The following is a 17,010-nucleotide window of genomic DNA, read 5'->3' as shown; positions in this document are numbered from 1 at the left end:
CTGGAGCAGGTGGATAGTGCCAGGCGTCAGGCAGTTAAGCTCACACCCAGCCCCAGAAGTGTGGAGTCTATCCCTGGAAATGAAGCCAGAGGGGAATTCAACCACTTGTAATATGCAGCAGGGTTTTTTTGAATGACAGTGGGACCAAGGGATGGACAAAATACACGTCAGTTGTGGAGTGTAGGGATGGTGCCTTCTCCTTATGCATTGAAACCTCAGTGCAGAATGGTTTCTTCCTACTACATTTTGATTTAGGAGCATAGAGGAATGAGGTTAATGCATTTATTCAACATGCCAGGTGAAAATATTTTAAGACTACCTTCTCTGTGTAACTATCTCGACTCTTACCAGCTCCTTCAGTTGGAGTCTGCACCAGCGTGAATGCAATTTCAATGCATTGTTTCAGTCTGGAAATGAAACAATTTTCATTAATGGAAACCTGGTTCTCAAGCAGAACAATTAGACCCACTTCAGGTTGAAAAAAGATAAAAGCATGCTAATTTGGATGGAGGACTCTTCTTTCAAGGCAGCCAATTGAGTCATCAGCCTGCCACCCACCTGACTGTCTGACAGGTAATTAGGAGATAGTCCTCTTTTTGTGTGGAGCGTGTGGGTAAACCTCCACACGCTGGTGTCACTGCCCATTGGGACTTCCAGGGGAAAAGAGCTGGTCGGTGGCAAAAGAGTGAGGAGAGCACATTTGTCAGTCAGTGTCCAACAAACTGACTTATTTTTTTTTATTTAGCTCATTATTTTTGTCTTTTCAGCAGCTACCTGAAGTTTCTGGCACTAAGTCGTCATGGAAGACCTGGGCTGCAAAAAACCCAGTGACTGCACCGTCTCCAGGCTGCTCAGTGTAGTGGAGAGCGAACTCCGGGCTGGGAGAGACAAAGGCGACCCCACTGAGAAACAGCTCCAGGTTGTCTTAGAGGATGCAACACTCTGGCAGAGATTCAGGGAAGTCACTAATGAGATGATCGTGACCAAGAACGGCAGGTGAGTGATCTGTGGGCTAAGTGTAGGTGACAGTCAGGGGGGTTCAGTGCTATAATAATAAACTGTGTATGCAGACTCCAGAGGACTGGAATAAGCACACAACAATTTTTAGGGGACTGCAGCCTCACTGTTCCCTAAAACTAGCATATGAATGGAATGGGGTGTCTCTGCTCCTTTTTGGTTGCTGCCAAACCAGTCCTGCCACCCATTATTCCTGCTGTGAAGCATGCTGAAAAAATATATTGACAGACTTAAGGCTGCACAAAAGGGAACTTTTGCAAGGGAATAGATGGTACCTCAAAACCTTTGGAATGACTTCTTGTGCTAATAACCACCAGCCTTTATTAGAAAGTCCTTACCTGTAAACCTCAAACTACTGTACAGATGCAGATCGGTGCTGTTATCCCCAGATGCAGTTCCCATTTCTCTGGCCTTGGGTATTAACAGCTTGGTTTTGGAAAGACAAAATATTGTGAGGTAAAGAGATCATGTATCTTACTATTTGGGCAACACAGAAAACTACAGGAAAAGGATGCAAAACTTGTCAAGAAGGATACTATTTCTGAATCAGACACTGGCTTGAGGGAGGCTTTCCACAGGTGTTCAGCTCTGAACTGGGCTGACAGCACGGTTCAGCCCATAGCAGACAAGCAACTGCTAAAATAAGGTTCGTCAGTATGACAGCACTAAGGTTCTTATTTATTGTACACCCACTACCCCTCTGCCGTAACTCTCATCCCCACCCCCCATCCATGCACGCGTTTCTTTTGTGAGACCTTTCAGGACATCCACACAGGAGAGACACCATGTGGTGTCACTTTCATTGATCTTGCAGACTTCAATTTAGCAGAATTTGTGGATGAAATTACTGTTGACAAGGGACATAGGTGAAATCAGTAAAAAGGAAAAATCTAGTCGGTCAGCTGGGCAAGGTTATTCCGTTGAGAGAACACCTAACTTCCCAAAATACCAGCTCTTGGGAAACAGTACCTGTTGCCATTCTAATTCCTTTTAATAACCTATAGGGATAGCAATCTGAGATTCTCTTTACATCAAGAAGCTGCTTTTGCTTTGTTTAAATTAGTTTAAAAACTGCTGCTAGGCTACAGCAAACTTCTGAGTGGACTTACACTTAGTGTATGGTAGGTTAAACTGACTCCTTGGCAGCATAAGTGACCAAAAATGGGGTAAGATGGATTTGCCTAAAACTAATAAAATTGGTACAAAGAATTTCGCCTTACCAATAGGGTTTTATTCAGTTTCTTTCCTCCCAGCTAATGTAAATCATGACTGCATTGTGATCTTAGTTCTCTCTAAAATGTCAGGGTGAGTGCATAGACAAAATCTTTTTATGATGATAAGAGAATCTTTTATCTGAATATGCCTGATAACTTTTTATTTAATTGTGTAAGCTGCCTTATTTTTATTACTTTAACTTACACACTCCTTATCAGTCTGATTCTACTTTTTCGAAAGCCAGTGACATTTCTAGTAATGTCTGTGGGGGCAGGAATAGGTTGTTTATGATCAAAATACAGAAATCTCAAAATACCAAATTACAAAATTCTATCACAGGCATCTGCATAAATCCTTTTTAAAAAGTTACTGTAGCATCAAGGACAATGAGAAAGGCTCTATGGTGTTTCTGAAAGCACCTTTCATAAAAAGCCACATTACTGCACCAAAAAAAAGAAGAAATACAGACTGTGGCCTGCAGCAAAGATTTCTAACAACTTTATGCTATTCAAGAAAAGACAAACTTGAGACAGTTTCCTATGAGTGCTGGATTTTTTTTCAGGTTCAGGATTCCTGTCTCCAGAGGGCTTCTCAGTAGAAAAAATACTGACATTATGTTGCTGCTGCTTCAATCAGTATAACTAACTCAATCATTCTTGCTGAAGGGTGTATGAATGCATCTGAAAACTGTGTTCTATTATGAAAGAGAAGAGCCAGTCTAAACTTTTACATGTGAAAACTAAACCAGTTGGTACAGACAGACTGTTAGCAAAGCTCAGAAATTAAACTGAAACCTGATATGGGAGCATCCCAGAGAAAAGGAAAGTCTAATTGACTAGTGATCCTCAAGTGTCAAATTCCTAGCATGCACAGTTTTATCTGCTCTTACTGAGTCATCTCTAATTGGTACCAAGGGTCCCAAAATGTCGTCGTTAGATGAACTATCTTGAGTGTTAACACACAGATATGTCTCTGTGACTGTGTGATACTTCATTATAATAATCATCTGCCCTAGCAATATGCCTAGGTATATGGGGAATTGGTACCAAGGGTCCCAAAATGTCGTCGTTAGATGAACTATCTTGAGTGTTAACACACAGATATGTCTCTGTGACTGTGTGATACTTCATTATAATAATCATCTGCCCTAGCAATATGCCTAGGTATATGGGGAAGATAGATATACTCTGAAGAGGATAAACATTACTAAAAATAAACCACATGCTTTATCACAAAGTACATCCCAATGGGTGCAGCTGATACGATGGGAAACTGTCTCCTATTTTACTCAGATTTATTGTATCCAACTCAACTTCAGCATTAAATACTCTGTTTTTCTGATTGAGTAGGTTTTCTCTCTCAGTGTTTATACCATATTAGCTATGCAGTATCCTGAGATTTTGCAATCCCTGATATTGTCTGAAGGCAGGAAGGTACAACTGTTCCCCTCTGTGTATGGGAACAATCCACAGGGGATCAGTGAAGGCAAATATGAGCAGGCAGAAAGAAGCCCATTGCAGGCTTAAATGCTAAAACAGCTTTACTGGTTACTGCACATTCAAGTTTGATATCAAACATCTTCCCACTGGAGTTCTGTGCTGTGTCGTAATTGTAACAGATCTGCTCTAAGTAAGACGCTGAAGTACTCATTTGTTGCAGTAGTGGAAGTCACATGTGTACCTACGTGATCATTCAAACAAACATTCTGCTGGAACAAATTTGGAAAAGTCACCATTTGCCAGACTAAAAGACAGATAATAACAATAAAGCCACTTAATCAGCAGAACAAGTGAAGTGCTAAGTTCTCCATCATTAGAATCTCTACAGTTAAGACATGCTGGTCAAAGCAAGGCAGGGATTGTGAGTGAAGCTGGTTAACACAGGGAAGTGATATAATCTTGATGCTGCAAGAGGTTAGAGTTGATGATGACTGTATTCTCTACAGGCATTAGTCTATAGGTCCCCTGGGGATAAACTCAAGCCTCTGGAATAGAAAGGCAGAGGAGCCTGCATTGTGGGTAGAGGAATTAACAACCTGTATGTAACACAAACAGCTCTGAGAAAACTAGTGAAATTATATTTTCACATGGATTTATTTTCTCCTCTAATTCAATTTCAGCTATATATCTAAATGTGTTACTTTGAAGACCGGCTGTAGGAGGTTTAAAGGGTTGGAGGGAGTAATGCAACCATAATTTTTATCACATCTCAGTTGGGTGGCTGGTACATCCTGGTCAGAAAGACACATGTAGTATTTAAATCCTTGCCTAAGCTTCTGTTTAGTTAGAAAGGTCATGGTTAACAGTATCTGAGAGACCAGTGATGAGAGGCATTCCTCAGGGGTCAGTATTGGGACTGGTGCTTTTTCATACCTTTGCTGGTGATGTGGACACTGGGTTTGAGTGCACCCTCAGCAAGTTTGCCAACAACACCAAGCTGAGTTGTGCAATTGATACTCTGGAGGGCAGGGATGCCATCCAGAGGGACCTTGGCAGGCTTGATTGCTGGACCTGGACAAACCTCATAAAGTGAACTTCATAGTTCTGCGTATGGGCTGGGGCAATCCCAAGCACAAATAGAGGCTGGATGGAGAATGGATTGGGAGCAGTCCCGAGGACAAGGACTCAGGGGTGCTGGTTGACAAGAAGCTCAACATGACCCATCAGTGTGCACTCACAGCCCAGAAAGCCAACCCTATCCTGGGCTGCATCAAAAGCAGTGTGGCCAGCAGGCCGAGGGAGGTGATTCTTCCCCTCTGCTCCACTTTAGTGAGATCCCACCTGCACTGCTGCATCCAGCTCTGGGGTCTCCACCACAGGAAGGACATTGACCTGTTGAAGCAAGTTCAGAGAAGGGCCACAAAGATGATCAAGGGCTAGACCACCTCTCCCATGGGGAAAGGCTGAGATAGTTGGGGTTGTCCAGCTTGGAGAAGAGAGAGACCTTATAGCAGCCTCCCAGTACCTAAGGGGGGTTGAAAAAAGAGCAGGAGAGGGACTTTTTAGAAGGTGCATGGAGTGATATGACAAGGAGTAACTGCTTAAACTGAAAGAAGCCATGTTTAGATTAGATATTAGGAAGAAATTCTTTACTGTGAGGTGGTGAGGCACTGGGGTAGGTTGCCCAGAGAAGTTGTGGGTGCCACATCCCTTGATGTGTTCAAGGCCAGGTTGGATGGGGCTCTGAACAACCTAGTCTATGCCCATGGCAGGAGTTTGGAATGAGATGATCTTTAAGGTGCCTTCCAATCCTTAACATTCTATGTTTCTATAATTATTCTACGATATCTTCCTCAGTGTTGCACTGACCCTACATCACCAAGTAGTAATACTAGATGAAAAATTTCTGAAATCCTGTCTTTTTCTGTCAGCAGAAGGTGCTGAATGTATACAGCACAAACTATATAAAAGTATCCAGAAAGGACAGGTGGTGAGTAGGTGGTGAGTGGGATGACATGGGAGATTGATTGTTAGCAACCTGTATTTGGGTGTCACAGGAAAGTATGGCTGCAGGGGCAGAGGCTTCCAGTACCCTTTGAAAGTGCCTGGATTTTCACCTCCTTTGCGTATTTTGGATGTCTTGCACCACTACCTAACTAAGGCTAGAGAGTTACCTTACCTTAGCCCCATGACCACAGACCTCAGGCCACTGCTGTGGTTCCTTGGTGTAACCAGTCTCTCTGTACCAATAGAGAAAAGGACCTCAAAGATTCACTGGCCTGTCCACAAAAACGTGGCATGGAAAAGTGGCAGTTGCCAGGAGAGGTCAATATGGAGGTGTCTGGGGCAGGGAGACCTGCTACTCATGTAAGAGGAATGTTGGAGGTGATAAGTAACAGCAATTATATGTATTCCTTGACAAGCTAAGAAACTTCATGAATAGGATGCCTTTGTTGGGAGACTTCTGTGTTATTCTGACAATAAATTATTCCCAGTTTCTGAAACTGCTGAAGCCTTACTAACTCTTTTGCTGCAGACTTTCAGGCACTGATGTGTCAATTCACAAGCACTGGGACAGGGAGAAAACTGCTCAAAGTCAAGTTGTGTGCTTCTGCAAATCTCTTTGGCAAAAGAAAAAATAATAGTTAAAAGAGGATTGAGAAAATGTGGCATTGAACCTTTAAGCGCAAAAGCACAAAATAAGCATTTTCTCAAAACTAAACAAAGGCAGGATTTCAGTTTTAAATGCACAAGATGGTGGAAGGCTGGATTCTTAGAGTTTGGTAAGGGGAAACATTGCATGTAAGGTGGAACTAAAAGCAAAAGAACCCAATCAAGCTGATGAGGTCAAGGAATATGGAAATATAGGACCAAATTACCGGAAGAACTGCCAGTTGCAAGGTCAAATAGCAAGGATTTTAACCAGCACTTCTCAAACTGGACATTTATGTAATGGTAGTGGGACAGCACGTGAATACTTGCACTTAAGAAAGGGAGAAAAAAGGCTTCAGCTAAATACAGATTTTTAATATATCCCTGTGGTAAGAATTTAGGATGTATTTTGAATAGAAAAGTAATGAAATATGTGGGAAACAATGGAAAATCAGATGAAAAGGGCATTTTATTAAATTTAAGTCATGCCATATTAATCTGACACAACCCTGACAATGTAAAGAAAATCTTATAGACAAGGAAAATGTAGCAGATTTATTAGGACATTTAGAATAGTGTACCTGAAAACCACTCCTAAACTGGGAAATGTCAAGTAGAACAGCACAAGAACCATGAGAACTGACAGAGAGAACTGTCTGTCTTTGCTCACAAAATTATTGAATATTACCATCCCTTCAAAGGAAGAAAGAAAAGAAAACTTTTTTGTATAGAGTAACATGGTCAATAAATCTGACTGGAATCTGTTGAATACCTGCTTAGGATTATGCCCTGATTGCTGGAGGTTGCAGGATTATTTCAGAGGATATATCCAGAGTCAGACAAAGTGGGACTCGGCCACTGAACAGAGCATGGGAGTGTGTATCAGGGCCAATCTAAACACCAAAGTGTACTTTGTAATAGGATTCTGCAGTGAAGTTGTGGTTCAGCTCCACATTGTCAGTCATTTTCAACTCTGTCCAAACCTGTTTGTGCTTTCTTGTTCCACACCTAGGGATGTATTTACCATGTCCAGATCCCATGGATTCGGCTGATACTATACGCAGCTCATTATGTTCATAATTCTTGGCATGATCAACACCTTGGTGACCTACTTTAAGATAACATGGGCTTTTTCCAAATGATTGAACTCAAATAAAAATAAAAGATTAACCTTTAAGAGACTTCTTCAGCTAGATAGAGGGAGGAAGGATGTTTTTTACATTCAACCTATCTGGACTCAAAAATACTGAGGAGAGTCTTTCAAAACCAGTTTCCAGTGGTGTCCCCCTTTTTTGTTTCCATGGCCAGGCGGATGTTCCCTGTTCTGAAGATCAGTGTGTCAGGCTTGGACCCAAATGCCATGTATTCTTTCCTGTTGGACTTCGCTCCGACTGATGGCCACCGATGGAAGTACATCAATGGAGAATGGGTACCGGCTGGGAAACCAGAGCCACCAAACCACAGCTGTGTCTACATCCACCCGGACTCTCCCAACTTTGGGGCCCATTGGATGAAAGCTGCTATTTCCTTCAGCAAAGTCAAACTTACCAATAAGCTCAATGGGAGTGGGCAGGTATGGCCTGATGTTTCCACATACACCTCTTGGCTTCAATCGCAAGCACCTACCAATCAAGAAATATCAAGGGTGCATTTAGGTAATTATAGAAACCCTTACAGGCCTCTTCACCCACAGATGCCAATTATTCTCTGGAGGCCAAATGTAAACAGGGATAAACAGGCCTTAATTGGCACTTTCAGATTTTAATGGACTTCTTGATGTTAAGAGAGACAGAGTGCTGTGGTTTACTTAATCATCACGGGGCTTTCAGAGTTGGTCTTGTGTGCTGGGGATTTTTACATAGGACTTCAGAGAAAGAGGGGAAAAATGGTCATGGGTATTAGTTTTTTTGTTGTGTTCCCCAATGTTGTTTGGTGTAAGTGGAATGTTGGCAGGAGTCAGATAGCAGAATAAAAGGCTGCTCCTAAATGAAATAATTACTATGTCTGCTTCTGCATCATGATAATTATCAATATTCTATTGAATCAGCTTTGGCCTTTGGAAAGAAACTACATGTACCAGAAATAAATGACTTTCTGTTTGAACCCCTTAAAAAAGCAAACAGGAAAATTAGTTTTGTTTCATATTTTATTTTTGATGATGCATCTAAAGGAAAATGTGGCACAAGATCTTTTGACTGTTTGTTTGTTTTGTACAAAACTCCTACAATGGATGATACTTGTCAGCCTGGAATCAATTTCTTTCATGTAAATGTTATGCATTCTTTATCTGTTATTTCCATTAGGTTTGTGAGGTACTACCACAAGCCTAGTATCCTAATTAGGTAGGAAATTGTCTCAGTTTTTACAAACTGGAGAAGAGGAAGATGATCTGACTTTTCCTAAGTCATACATGGAACCAGCACACAAGAATGACTGCAGCACAGAACAGGATCTGAACTTGCAAAATGCTTTTCTTGCATCCAGGACCTCAGAGAAGTCAAAGGCCTCAGAAAAATGTGCATGAGGGAAAAAAAGCTACAGGAAACTTGGAGGGTCAAAGAGACCCTGGCGAAAAAAACCCAGGGGACCATGGTGTGTATATATGATGGACAGGAGCATAGTAGAAAGCAGGGAAGAAAAAGGCATATGAGAAACAGAGCTCAGACAAAAGTCACCAAATAACAAATGGCTGAAACTTCCCTTGTTTTCTTTGAAATCTTGACAACAGTGTTAAGGTAAACCATGTCCCCATTCAGCTTCCTGTTATATGATGGTATTAGAATGTAGTAGCTGACTAGCTTTATGCTTATAGCTGTGTTCTTTCTTTCAAATAGATGTACGTAAGTACGTATGCACACATCACCTTGCAAAGTACAGATTTTGAAAAGAAAAAAATCTTTTTCTGGCAGTAGAGGTAACTGAGCTCAAGAAGTGTTTGGACAATAGTCTCAGGCACATTGTGTAATTCTTAGGGCTGTCCTGTGCAGGGCCAGGAGCTGGACTCCATGATCCTTGTGGGTCCCTTCCAACTCAGCATGTTCTGTGATTCTGAGAGGAAGGCACCTGCCCTTCTGTTTCAGTAATCACTGACAGGGTAGATTTAGCAGTGATGTCTGGTCTATTACAGAGCCAGAGCAAAAGGACAGCTGTGAGAAACCAGAGTGGTGTCTTTTTCTGTTTTGTTTTCTGCAGATAATGTTGAACTCCCTGCATAAATATGAACCCCAGGTACACATAGTTCGCGTAGGAGGACCCCACCGGATGGTGATGAACTGCTCCTTCCCTGAGACGCAGTTCATAGCTGTGACTGCCTACCAAAATGAAGAGGTAGGCAGGTGCCACACTGTGCTTATGGTCACCATTGATGAGATATATTAAAGGCTTATTGACTACAAGACCAGCATGCCTTTTTCTTGTTTCCCCACTGGTCCCATGCAGTGTAATGTTCCAACCAGTCTAATAGTCTGTCGTCTCTCTGCAGTAGAACATTGATTAATCTGGTGCCTGGCTGCAGTGCTAAGCCAGGTTTAGCTTAATATCCTGCCAAGCTGTTCCAGACTGGTCCATCTGTCCTGGCATCCCAATCCCTTACTTGAAAAAACCAAACAGCTCTACAGCTCCACAGTCAAGTCCAATACCTTTCTCCAGCAATAAATGATAGTTTTAATGATAACCCTCCCCCTGCTCCTTGTAATACATAAAATTGCATAACAGCACAATATTCCATGTGAAAATTTCTTTCCAACCCTGAAAATGTAGTTGAAGGATGGTTTAGATTGTAGAATTTCTAACTCCCGTGTCACATCCATTAGCTTGTGTTGCTGCAGATTTTATTCATAGTTGATAGGAATTCAGAGTTTAAACTCTCTTGTAATGGTCCAGCATCCCACAAGATTTGCCAGACTAGCTCATGCCAGGCTGCCCCAATTGGTGTTCCACCTGTGGCACTGATCAGTATGCAGCACTCTGCAATGAGCAAAGCTCTCTCCTAACAAGCCCTGGAAAACACCATGTGTGGGTATATATTTTAGGTTAACCCAGGAAATTTCACTTAAGATTACTCTGGAAGATGCTTTGTAAAGTTTTTATTCCAAATTGCCTTCACTAACATGCCTGTTTTTTGTAAACTCAAGATAACAGCTCTCAAAATCAAGTATAATCCCTTTGCCAAAGCCTTCCTGGATGCAAAGGAAAGGTGAGTTCATCTTTTTTGCTTTGGTAGCATTTTGCTGCTGATATGGTTGAAACTGTGGCATCACAGTATGAAACAAAAATTGCATGACTGAATCTTGTTTCTGCTGACTTAAATCCAGAATCACTCCACTGATATTAGTGGGGAGACTCTCTCTATATAATTGAAATAGTGTCTGAAATGGGTAAATATCCTGTTGGGGATCCTAGGACTTAGCACTGTCTGCACAGGAAGCCTGCAATGAGATGGTGTGAACTTCCCCAGTACTGTTATTCTTTGTGTATGTTTACTCCCTTGTAGTTGCACTACAATGAATCCCGTAACTTTATAGGTCAGGGAGAATAAAAATTAACTGCAGATGTCAAAAAGCATAACTGAAGTGAAATTACACTGTAACTGTAATGTAACTACACAGCTGTTGTTACATCTGTGTGATAATGTATGGTGTGTTAAAAGTAACCTGTAGGTGTTTAGATGTCTGTATGTAAGATGTGAGAGATACTTCCATCAGAAACAAATTGTGGTTTGTCTTTTGAAATTTTACTTGCATCATCCATTTTAATGCAGAGTGGCATCCAAATGATGCATTCCAGCCCATAATTGCAATTAAATTTTGTTTGGACCTGCTATGTCTTCTGACACATGAATTGTCCCACATGCCTGAAGGAGAATCTGTATCTCCTTTCATTCCTCTTGCCATTTCAGAAGATATTGTGTCTCAGCACCAGGGTTTCCAGCTGTGGAAGAGAGAATACTACCCTCAGCTTGCCTGGCTGAGCAGGAGGCAACGCCCTGCCTTGGCCTGGGCAGGAGGCCTGCAAAGAGGAATGGTGCCCACAGGTAGAGTTAAAATTCCAGGTTCAGCTTCCAAATATGGCACCAGCTTACGAGCATTTTCATGTATGTCATGAAACATAAGTTCTTACTTCCTTTATGGCAGAATGTAAAAAAGTCTACTGCTGCCTAGCAAGTGGTTAAAGAAGATGAATTTTCTTCATTTTTAACACACTTCTCCCATTTTTTAGTGAACAGTTCTATTTATAACTTCTGTAATTCTCCAATGAAAAGTTGTAAAATTAAGTATTTTTGCATTTCAGAAACCATTCTAAGGATGCTCCAGAGACAGCGTCTGAAAGTCAACATGTGACATATTCTCACGGTAACGTTTTTATTCATGTCACCTGGAAGCTTTGTATGGTGTGATGGGTATTGGGAACCTGGGACTTGCTTAACTGGATCTTACCAGTCACAGAATCACAGACCATTCTGAGTTGGAAGGGACCCACAGGGATCATTGAGTCCAACTCTTAAGTCAGTGGCCCATACAGGGAATTGAATCTATGACCTTGGCATTATTACAACCAAGTTTTAACCAACTGAGCTAATCTGAGATGCAATCACTTACTGAGTCCTGAATTGTGTTCATAGAAAGGGACCCTTTAAAAAAAAGAAAAGTGATTTAAAAACACCTCACAATAGGAAATAATGTGAGAGGTTCTGCAGAGGGATCATTTTCATTATGATCTAGTTTTTCAGTATTAAAAGGAATCTAGAATCAGGAGGATATATAACAGTTTTGCTTTCTCACCTCCCCTCTTTTTTATTTTTGTATTTGTAACTGTGAATATTTTTGCCTCCTATAAAACTACCTTTCATTGGTAAACAGGTAAAAATGGGGGAGGAGAGCAGAGTTTGTGTTTGCTTTAATGATAATTTTTCTTTCATTTGCTCTTTGATGTTTGGGACATTTTCTGGTAATTGCTTTCAGGTCTTCTTTTTAGAGTTGGTGGCTTGGGGTTTTTTGGGGCGTTGTTTTTGTGGGGGGCATCTTGATTGTTTTGTCAGTTGTTCCAAAAGCCAGTATCTTGGAATCACTTGGTATTTCTGAGGCACAGCTGATTCTGTAAGAAGGCCAGTTATTTTCTTAATTTTAGTGCAAAAATAATAGTTTTCTTCTCTCTTTCACCTCAAAGTGGGTGGCTGGTTGATTACCAACCCAGATACGGTGTGTGCATCGGGAAGCTCTGGTTATCAGTACAGTGCACCTCTGCCTCTGGCGGCTCCACACGCTCCCCACAGCTGCGAGCGATACTCAGCGCTGCGGGGCCATCGGGCGGCTCCATACCCACCTCCCTACATGCAAAGAAGCCACTCACCTACAGGTACTACTGTAAAACTTTGCTTTGTTCCCTCTTCCTGCCTGACGCTTAGCACAAGCACTGAAACAAGCACGAGCTGGGGCTGGGAAAGAGCATGAGGAGTGTCTGTAACAACCTGCACTGAACTCTTCCTGCACCAAGTATGTTTAAGGCAGAAAACAAGAGGTACAAGGAGCTGGGTGCACTGTAACTGTTAATTATAAATGAGAATGTATGATCTTGCTTTAAGTACAGTTCCCAATTATACAAAAAGAGCATTGCATGTCTTCTTTCCAATGTCATGCCGTGATGCAGTTGAGCTCTGAAGTCAAAGCAGCTCTTAAGAATGTGGTAGGACCTGTTGTGAGATGAAGGCATTTTGGTATTGGCAGAACATCTTTTGAGTCCCTTTCACTTTCTAGATCTGGGTGCAGCGTTCCAGAAATTGATTCTACTTTGATTGGAAGAAGTTGGTCAGAAAGAAGAGTAAGGATAGAGTAATCTACTTGCTAATTATCATTTAGCAAGAGCTTCTGTTTAATGGAAATATTTATCACAGAATCATGGAATTGTTTGACTTGAAAGGGACTCGAAAGATCATCTTGTTCCAATACCCCTGCCTTGGGGCCTTCCACTAGACCAGGTTGCTCCAAGCCCCACTCAACCTGGCCTTGAAGACGTCAAGGGATGGGGCAATATCTGTAAAACTTTATTAAGTATTTAAGCTCAAATTATAAGGAAATCTGGATTAAAACATCACCAGATATATGTCTATTATTAATGAAAAACTATTAGTCAGGCTTGCAAAAATGTATATTCTACAAAGTGCAGTATGTCATGGTGCACTTTCTCCTATATCCCACCTGGAATTACAGTGGCACCTTGCTACTCTCCTAATGAGCACAGGAAATTTGTCTTTTGACCTGTGGTTGGGAACCTTATGATCAGATTGCTGCCTCAGGCCTGCCCATGTTCTGTTGCCTTAGGAAAATGTTTCTTCAATACTCACTTATCATTTGTTTGTTGCTTTCTTTTTTCCCCTCCCTGAAGTTAATTTGTTGGAGACTTCCAGCAGTAATCTTCAGGTATTCTCAGGACATGACAGCTGGAGTTTGCCATCCTCCCCACATGCTAATTTGCTCTCAGTGCCACACACAAAGGGAGGTGCCAGCCCTGGACCCAGGTAAGGTTAAAGGGTAACTTAACTGCTGGTATGAGGAGCACTGAGGCTTGTAGGACTGGCCTTGTGGCTGTCCCAAGCTTTAATCAGTGTCCAGGATTTGAAACACATCCTAAGTGCCCAAACCAAGATACATAGACAGATGTTTCTGACTAGCTAGTTATCTCCTTCTCTGAAATCAATGGGAGCTTCATTTTTCCCCAGCACTGCTGAAACCCAGGATCTTGCACCTGGGTGCCACATAGATCTCTGGTATCTACAGTCTGTGAGCATTGTAAAGCATTGTAAAGCCAAATTATTTTTCTCCATTTATTCCATATAGTTCTCCTGCATGAAATGAGAAATCTATCTAGGAGTGGATAGAATTTACACCTCAAGAGTCTATTAATTATCAAATATTTACCCTTCTTTTCCCTAAATGAATGCACACATTTCTTCTTTAAGTACCAGGAAAATCAGCTGCAAGTCTAGAAAATTCAGAAGTATTCACAAAAAAGGTCTTTAAATCTTGAAACCTCATATCTATTCATGTGTTTCTCTCCATACCTCTCTCCAAGGGCATCAGGTGTGATGGTCACTGGTGATTTTTCACTTAAAATCTGCAAAGCTGGTCTAGTTTAGTTGCTTGATTTAAATAGCTGTCTTTTAGCTGATAATGCAATTGACTTTACTGTGGCACGATTTATGCAAGGGAAAATGCTTTGAAATAAGTCATTCAACTTGTACTGCTTTTTTTCCAGTCACTACCCTTGCCTGTGGACAGTGAGCAACAGTGCTGTGAATGCTGCTAACCCAGGAAGCGAGGTGAACAGCAGCTCTTCAAGCATGTTTCTGAGGGGTAATGTCCCCTTACCCACTGCATCATCAGTTCAAATCCCTCTACAGGGAATGGTGTCTGGCAGCATGGAAACACAAGGGGAAAGCTCTCTAGCCAGACTAGCCGACACTGCGTGGACATCCTCACACTCTTTTTAATGGACAGGCAGCTCTGGAGGGAAGCTCAGCCAAACAAGACTGGCACAAAAGGCAAATGATGCCATAGAATTACAGCTCAGTCAGAATGTATTCAGAAAAATTACATAATCAAACATCACTTTCCATAATGTATCTCTTGTGTGCCAGTAAATCCAAAATACAAAGGCAGGAAATGGTATGAGAATCAGCTTATTACTGTAAACCTTATGCATCATTCAGAATGATGTCCAGAAAGAACCTTTTTAGTTAGTTTTCCTTCTGTATGACATTAAAAATGGTCAGAGACACGGAACTGGTTGAAGAAGACATGGCAGCTGGATATTTGCATGTCATTTTAGAAGCCCTTTCTGTAACTAACAATCAGGTTCAGGGGAAATTGTGATCAAGTTCACAACTGGTCATTTGAAGGGACAGTGCTGCTTTAAAGGCTTTCTGAATCTCTTACAGAAAGGTTTGCACAATACCGAAAACTAAACCCTTCAAGGGATGAAATTAGTTTCACATCCTAATGCCACCTGCATACTGTGTTCTCTGTCCCCTTCCCTTCCCCAGCTCCTGTTGGTTGTTTGTGTGCCATACATAGTGGACACACTAAAGCTGAGAAAGTGGCTGCATGGTAGCAGCAGGTTCAAGGGCAGCTAGTTTAGTATTTAGAATCTGATGTCACAGTCTTTGAAATGGAAAGTTCCAGTGTTTTCAATATGTGCTCTTTTTGAAAGGGTGGAGGGAAAAGAATAATAGAAAAAATATTCTGCTTGCATTTCCACTTTGCTTCAGACATGGAGTACAGATAAAATATGAATAAATGGTGTATTATCTCCTCAATACCTTTCCAAAGAGTAAACACACATGCAGTTTTTTCACCTAACAACCTCTGAGCTATTTAAAGCAGCTCTGCCAGAAGCAAGCTGACAGAACAGTATTTTTCTACTCCTTGTCCAGTTAGTGGCTGTATGCTTTTGTTTCCCCTCTCACTTTTTGTCTGCTTCAGCTTCCTTTTTCAGGTACAGCTTTTCCTATCCTGTGTGAGTGTACCACATCTAGCATTGTGGAGACCTGATGCTGTCTGGAATTTCTAACCATTACTGTGATGCAAGTAACAATAGTGATCCCCCATCTTCCTTGTCCTTTCATGTATCTCCTCAGGCAAGCTCTATCAGCTTCTCAGAGAAGAATACTGCTGTTTGATCTCCCATAAAGAAAAAATTGCAAGCTAACTCATGTAGATATGTCTTTGTATCATGAAATTCCCAGCAGCAATTCCGTGCTGTTTACAGCCATGAGCATTGATAGGGTCCAATCCTCAGCACAGGCATAGAAGAGGATTTTCCAAAACTCCTGCAAGCTGTTGTCTCTGCAGTGGTGTTTCTCCTCTGCTAGATACAGCAACATGCCCTTTGCTAATACTCATTTATTACATACAGGTTCTGGGAGCAGCATTTCGTTTTGGGTAGGCATTAGAGGCAGCATCAAGAGGAGCCTTTTCATTGAGATCATCAAAAGTGCACCTGCCTGGTGAACTCAGCAAGGTCCTGTTTCATATTCTAGTACCTGGCCCTGAACCATTCCCTTAAGTTGCTTCCAGCGTTATGCATTTTCATGACTTCCCCATCTGGCTTTTCAGATTCACTGCAGGCAAGACAATGTGCCAGGATGCACTTGGGAACACTATTAATTTTGCTGACTTGTGCTCCTATCCTCTAAAATCAAAGTAACAAAGTTGCTTTGGATGTGCATTTTTATTAATAGAGGCATTGGTCAAACAGGAGTTAATAGAGTGCAAAAAGCTCTGTGTCCTGCTATCAGTCTAAGCCTGGTCAGTTCTGAGTGTAAATCTGCCTTCCCATGTTCTGACAAAAGCTTAGTGATGAGTTTCTCAATGTTATGATTCTCTGCCTCGAAATGAGAAATGAGAAATGTGAGTGGGTGTTTCTTTCAAAAACAGCTCTTCTTTACAGATAAGGTTTATTAACTAACTTATGCTGCCCTCCTCTGGCTGTTTAGCTCCCCACAGACACTCCACACAGAGTCTATACAAGATGGTTATAGATGCTAAAAAACAGGCAAGTGGTGACTTGTCTATGCTCCAGGACTTGCAAAGCTTCCTTCACAGTTAACGAGTTGGATAATTTCTTGGTTATCCCATGTAGTGCATTACAGTAGTACAGGAGTAATTATAAGGTGTTAGACAACATGCATTTT

General features: G+C 41.5%; 1 protein-coding gene across 2 annotated transcripts; it reads left to right on the top strand.

Moving 5' to 3' along the window:
- Positions 1-781: 781 nt before the first annotated feature.
- TBX19 (T-box transcription factor 19) lies at positions 782-15,034 on the top strand. 2 transcript variants are annotated; one of them, XM_071572364.1, is made up of 8 exons: positions 782-996; positions 7,632-7,896; positions 9,516-9,650; positions 10,457-10,518; positions 11,613-11,673; positions 12,575-12,677; positions 13,704-13,836; positions 14,574-15,034. In XM_071572364.1, exons 1-8 carry the CDS (start codon positions 800-802, stop codon positions 14,806-14,808), a joined length of 1,191 nt encoding a protein of 396 aa, XP_071428465.1. In that variant the 5' UTR covers positions 782-799; the 3' UTR covers positions 14,809-15,034. The 2 variants fall into 2 exon arrangements, with proteins under 2 accessions (XP_071428465.1, XP_071428458.1); XM_071572357.1 differs by having other exon boundaries at positions 11,613-11,674; positions 12,489-12,677.
- The last annotated feature ends 1,976 nt before the right edge of the window (positions 15,035-17,010 follow it).

This window comes from Pithys albifrons, chromosome 1 (assembly GCF_047495875.1).
Source record: "Pithys albifrons albifrons isolate INPA30051 chromosome 1, PitAlb_v1, whole genome shotgun sequence".
NCBI lineage: Eukaryota > Metazoa > Chordata > Aves > Passeriformes > Thamnophilidae > Pithys > Pithys albifrons.
Note: the sequence above shows the minus strand (reverse complement) of the source record. Positions and strands in the feature narration are given on the sequence as shown.

Bases quoted from the DNA above. Each gene is read 5' to 3' on its own strand.
- TBX19 (XM_071572357.1), top strand. From the start codon at position 800: ATGGAAGACCTGGGCTGCAAAAAACCCAGTGACTGCACCGTCTCCAGG. The intron at 997-7,631 runs GTGAGTGATCTG...TTCCATGGCCAG, and splicing joins ATCGTGACCAAGAACGGCAG to GCGGATGTTCCCTGTTCTGA. The intron at 7,897-9,515 runs GTATGGCCTGAT...TGTTTTCTGCAG, and splicing joins AGCTCAATGGGAGTGGGCAG to ATAATGTTGAACTCCCTGCA.